The sequence below is a fragment of the Penaeus chinensis genome, chromosome 37 (genome assembly GCF_019202785.1).
Source record: "Penaeus chinensis breed Huanghai No. 1 chromosome 37, ASM1920278v2, whole genome shotgun sequence".
Lineage (NCBI taxonomy): Eukaryota > Metazoa > Arthropoda > Malacostraca > Decapoda > Penaeidae > Penaeus > Penaeus chinensis.
This window is the reverse complement of record NC_061855.1, coordinates 28,763,570-28,769,820: the sequence shown is the minus strand read 5'-3', so window position 1 is coordinate 28,769,820 and position 6,251 is coordinate 28,763,570. Positions and strand designations below refer to the sequence as shown.

The window sequence follows — 6,251 nt, the reverse complement described above, 5'->3', positions numbered from 1 at the left end:
GGTCTTACCTGGACACGTTCATATCCAACACTGCTACATTCAGGGATTTTACTCAAAGTAAAAGTAAAAAAACACAGTCCAATTTTCGCACATTCCTATCATTCTTAGTCATATAATTAAAATCCACTACGTCTTGGTCCTTCGTGCTCTCAAGAATTTCATCCTTCCATCGTCCTCAAATCCCTATGAAAGATTACCCCTTACAGGTTTTTGGGCCGATAGGAATAGTTTCTTTACCTGAGATCATGAATATGCGTCAGCCTAACCTAATCGGCACGGTTGGCAAGAATACATGCCATGCCCACTATAATGTTTATTTATTGTTTTTACACACAGATGGCTCTGCAAGTGCTTAATTACAAGGAGTCAGTTATTAGTCCAACCTATCTCATCTGTTTACTCTTTTCCTTGACTTTTGGAAAGGGTCTTTTGTATTATTTCATTGTTTTAAATGGTACCAAGATTTTGAAAATAATTGAATAATCATAACATCAATAACAATAATAACAGTATCGATATCAGTTGTATTAAAAAGAAAAACACATTTCCCGGCCAATTCAAGGAATGATAGACTTGCCAGCTGAGAACATGTGGGGCCATCTGTATATAACAAAATTCACAAAATCTATAGGGGACAGAAAGTAAATCCGTGGTGGTTGGGTTAAGTAAAGCCTTAATTTGTGAGTTATTTTGTAATCTTACAAGGAGGATTCCACCTCGCAGTTTTTCTGACAAAAATCTAAATCGCCGTCTACTTGACTATTAGGGAGATTTTTCATAACGAGGTTCACATTCAAAAGCGCTTGCTTTTCACTCATGAATTTAACATTTGCGAACCTTGCATTCTCAGTTGCGTTGGAATGTCTGTAGTTTACAAAATCTCATACACGAGTTCAAGTTACTAGTTCACAAAACAATACTACAGTGAACATTACATTTTCACGGCGGCAAGGTCAAGTAACTTTCATGATAAACTTTGTAAGTTTTCTATACACAAACGCGCGCGCGCGCGCGCGCGTGTGTGTGTGTGTGTGTGTGGATATGCATTTATGTATAAACAGATAGATTGGGAGATGAATACACACATATTCGTCTGTTTTCTTTTCTACGTTATTTTGTTTAATGTTTACGTGTACGTTCGCGGGCACGCGTATGTGTGTTTTGTTCTTTCAGCATGGGGAGGAAACTAAGCTGTTTCAGCCTGTTCGCTGTGATAACGGCGTTGGTGACCTTGAACGCTCTCAGAGGCGCCCCCCTTTGGCACTTGGAGAAGAACTTCCTCGAAGTCAGCTCTCACGGCGAGGAAAACGACATATATTACTCGAGCAGTTCCGAAAGAAATGCGAATTATGGGGGCGAGGACGACGATCACTGGGAGGTCATTGAACCGACAGGAGAAGAGGAAGGAAAACTGGAAGAACGAATGGGCGAGGGAGAATCAGTTGAGGAAGAAACAACAAAAGGGGAAAAAGGAAAGGAAGGGATAACAGAAGGGGAAGCAAAGGAAGGCGAAGAGACGAAGGAACACCAGCCACAGAACACGAAGAAGCAGAAGGTTATCTTACTGTGGACTAGTTGGCGAAGTGGTTCAACTTTCTTGGGAGAATTACTGAGGAGGGTGTCCAACAAGACGTTTTATAGGTAATTAAGCCCCTTAAAATAAATGATTTGGTCTTATACATTGACTGCTTTGATGATGTTGATAAGTGAACGATATATTAAAGATTTAAACATTTTCCAATAAAGATTTTTAAAAAGATTTTTCAATAATAATGACAGTAGCAATATCATTAGGAAGGGTTACTAGAACTACGTACTTCCCGTCGATTGAGATAATTAGTCGTATACATTGTTATTATTATTACTACTATTGTTGTTATTATCATTATGATTGTCATTATCATCATTAATATTATCAGTCACCAGAATGAGCATTATCATCGTCATTATTGCTATCATCATCATTATTAGTATTATATTATGATAATCATTGATATTATCATAATTATCATTATAATTATTATTGCCGTTATCATTATCATTATTATTGTCGTTATCATTATCATTATTGTTATTAATTTTATTACTATTAGTATTATTAATATTACTACTATTGATACTATTAATGCTATTATTATTAGCAGTTGTTGTAAAAGTAACAGTACCTTTATCAGTACTTTAGTATCCTCATTACTTTTATTACTATTATTGGTATCATTATCATTATCATCGTCACCTTTATCATTTTGATTATTATCACTATTATTAATTTATATAGTTTCATTATCATTATTCTTGTTTTTATTATCATTATCATTAATATCATTATCATTATTATTATCATTATCATTATTATTATTATTATTATCATCATTATAGTTATTATAATTATTATCATTATTATTATTATTATTATTACTGTTATTATTACTATTACTATTATTATTATTATCATTATCATTTCTCTTTTATGACCATTATTAAGAGTAGTAGTAGTGGTGTCATTACCATTATCATTAACATCAGTACTTCTATCGTTACTATCCTCATCATCTTCATCATCAGCATCACGACAATAACTACAACACTGATCCGACAGCTACGAGCCCCTCCATATGTACCATATCAACGTCTTCGACAAGAAAGAAAACGACGATACCCTTATACCTCCTGTGGTCCTCCTTCGAGACCTCCTGTCGTGCAACTTCGAAGCTCACTCGAACCTCGTGAAGTACCAGAAGAAGAAACGTTGGTACTTGCTCGCCAACAAGTACCTTGGGAAGACTTGCAGGAGAAGAGGACACCTCGGGATGAAGGTAGATTGCTCCAGCCCGCTATACGTGGGTGGGATGTGTCGATCGGCAAACGTGCATCTGATTAAGGTGAGTGGGGTTAATGTGATGGTTAAATCTGATGGAAGGTGCTTAAGGTGAGTGTGGGGGGAGGGGGGCGGGGGTGGTTTAATGTGATGGAAGGTGATTTAGGTGAGTGTGTATATATATATATGTATAGATATAGATATAGATATAGTTGTGTGTGCATGTGTTTATGTACGTATGAATATGTTTGCGTGTGTGTGTGTTTGTATGTATATGTATGTATGTGTGTATAAAAAAACGCACATGTATTTCCAGGTCCTCCGCCTGAGCCTTCGCTGGGCAAGAACTTTCCTGGAGAATAAAAGCCTTGATTTCCAAATCTTGTACCTGGCTCGCGATCCCCGGGCTGTTTTAAGGTGAGTTAATTGCGTTCCTGAGCGTGATAATGAAATATTTAGTTTTATTATAGTACATTTGGCAACAATACATGCCATGCCTACTGTAATGCACTTTTATTTATTGTATTTACACACAGATGGCTCTACAAGTTCTTAATCACCGAATAGCCAGTTATTAGAAACTACCTATCTCACCTGTTAACCCTTTCCTTTCACTTTATGAAAGGGTCTTTTGTATCATTTCATTGTCTAAAACATTTTAATGGCAAATTAATAATCATAATGTCAATAACAATAATAACAGTATCGATCGTATCAATTCAAGGAATGGGGAAATCAGGATTGGTAACTAGGGCCTACTGATAGATTCCTTGCCGGCTGAGCACATTGAGAGCCATCTGTATGTAATAGAATTCACTAAAATCCACAGGGGGCAGAACATAAATCCGGGGCAAATGGGTTAATATAACAGATTCATCGACTCTATTGAGGCCGGTCGTACATCTAGAAATAATTAAGCGTATTTCTGAATAATAGTGAGATATATAGGGTTGAAAAGAAATAAAGAGTGAAGAGAATTCGGAAGGAGAAAGATAAGCTGGGTTATGAAAGGCAGTTTTTAATATATCTATTTTTTTTCCCGAATCTCAAAATGTATAAACTGTTTGAAAAATAAGTAGATTATACGAAAACTATAGTACAATAAAACACACTCTTGATAACTTCATGTAAATTTGATAAAGATGATTAAATCTAATTCATAAATATGACACTAAATTCATACGAAAACGCTAATTTATTTATGAAAAAATATGCATTAGGTTACTATTGAAAACGATTAAAAAGGAGCATGTTAGTTCATTATGTAAAGATTTTTTTTTCCAAGTGTGCAAATTTTGGTTCTGCAGAAACCGAGGTACTAATGTAACGTCTGAGAGCCAATACTATTAGATATGTTAGTTTGTAAATCATTTAACGCCACTGCCGAGAACATCGCGTGAGAAAATTTCAGCTTTATATTTATCATTGCACAGTAAATAGTAATAATAAAAAATATATATATAATAAAAAAGAACATACAAGCTTAGATATGTAAAATCACCAGTGACTTGATACAATAGATTATTTCAATTTTTTTTCACCTTACAAAGCCACTTCATGCCACAAATAGATGATATACAGCTAAAATTTTAAATTGTCTGCTGTATCAACGACTAGACCCAGTTCGTTCTACTTGGCTTATGGCTGCCACCCGTCTCGGGCAGATCCAGCATCTTGTAGTAGGTAAGACTATTCTACAGCCATGATACAATAAATGCTATGGCCATTGTGGGGACCCACAATGGCCATAACATTAGGCTATGACTTCATAAATACTAGTTATTGGGGGAAAAATCACTGCTGATTGATCCTATATCTATTCTCTCGAGAGTTTGTTTACATTGCCCGTGTTGAGGCCTGTGAGAAAAAAGTTTGATAGACCTTCTCAAACTGCATTGTAAAGTGGATTTATTATCCAGGCAGTCAGTATGAGGCACTGGCATTGTCACAAGAAAATGTTAACATCCGGCTTATTTGTAAATTACTTTTTAAGTCAACAGATACGGTAACAGTATATTCGTATGCAAAAACAACAAAAACAGTAAGAATGTGAAATCTAATTTGAACATATCAGTTTAAATTTTGAAACCTGCATTGACAGAGCATGCAATTCATATGTTGTTCTGATTATTTCCGTTTTGCACAGGGAACTATTAACCCAATCGGCCCGTATGGTAAGAATACGTTTCATTTTCCCTTTTGCTCTTCTTTTTCCTTCTTATTTTCTTTTTTTCTTTCTTCTTATTCATTATTTCGCATGTCTGTGTATTGGTACATAGCATTTTGCAAATCAGTATAAGAATCAGGCCAATGTGACCTAGCATAAACGCAGTTACATGACAGCTGTGGCATAAACGCCTTGGTACCTCTATACACCACCGTCAGGCGTCCGTACTATAAAATATGATACAGTGTTCACCAACATCCCTTCTCTTCTATAAAATTATTTATCTTTTGTGGTTATAAACTGCTGTATTACCATTTCCATGAAACGTGTTAATGAACTGCCATGTATAAAACTTAACATTCCACTATATCTTACCATCTCATACCCATTTCCCCATTCCCTGTGGCATACTCGCCCTGAGTGTTGCCAACTACATTTATCAAAATCCGCTAAGCCGGACAAAAAAATCGCCAGACAATAGGTAAAACTAGAAAAAAAAAATCCTTCAAGAATTGACAAGAAAAAATATTCTTTCGAATTTGGAAATTTCCCCAACCAGCTTGGCATTTAAATTTGCTTGATTTACCGGGAAAGTCGCCTAAAAGGCAACACTGTCCGCCCTCTCCTCCCTCTACACAAAATATGGCCATTATATCACAGTATATCCGTATAGGTAATCATATAATATCCAGTTAACCCACGTCACGATCGTCTCTAGTACACCTGAGGAACCAACAGCCGTTAATTACCAATATTTTAATGTATTCGGAATGTTACATACATCATCAAAAAGGTGTTCCAAGGACTCTTAAAACTTACCCAACTATCCCCTCGATGCAATTTAATTAAAAAAAAAAAATCGTAATACTGTTGCACCTACAATATATATATATATATATATATATATGTGTGTGTGTGTGTGTGTGTGTGTGTGTGTGTATGTATATATATTTTTTTCCACAAGGCATTATTTCATTGTTTTATCTGACAGAGACACTGCATTACACGTTTGACAATGAACAGAAATGTCACACTTGAGTTCTTTTTAATTTTGAATATTTTCTAATAAACTTGACTGACCATAAACATGTATTAAAAATCGCACTTGGCTAGGTACAGTAGAAGAAAAAAGGAAGTAGGAAAATTGGCTGATGTCGTTGCTCAATTCGACTGTTATGAAGAGCCCATGTGAAAAGAGTAAATACCCATGGCTAGTTACATACAGACATACAGACAAAGACAGCGACAAGCTGAATATATACTATG

General features: G+C 35.5%; 1 protein-coding gene across 1 annotated transcript in view; it reads left to right on the top strand.

Moving 5' to 3' along the window:
- Positions 1 to 715: 715 nt before the first annotated feature.
- LOC125045665 (carbohydrate sulfotransferase 6-like) overlaps positions 716 to 6,251 on the top strand; it is a 7,264-nt gene continuing 1,728 nt past the window's right edge. Inside the window, exons 1-3 of the mRNA XM_047643082.1 lie at positions 716 to 1,641; positions 2,600 to 2,882; positions 3,135 to 3,235. Of these exons, the coding sequence (XP_047499038.1) occupies positions 1,175 to 1,641; positions 2,600 to 2,882; positions 3,135 to 3,235 (851 nt within the window). The 5' untranslated portion in view covers positions 716 to 1,174. The remainder of the gene's footprint in view (positions 1,642 to 2,599; positions 2,883 to 3,134; positions 3,236 to 6,251) is intronic.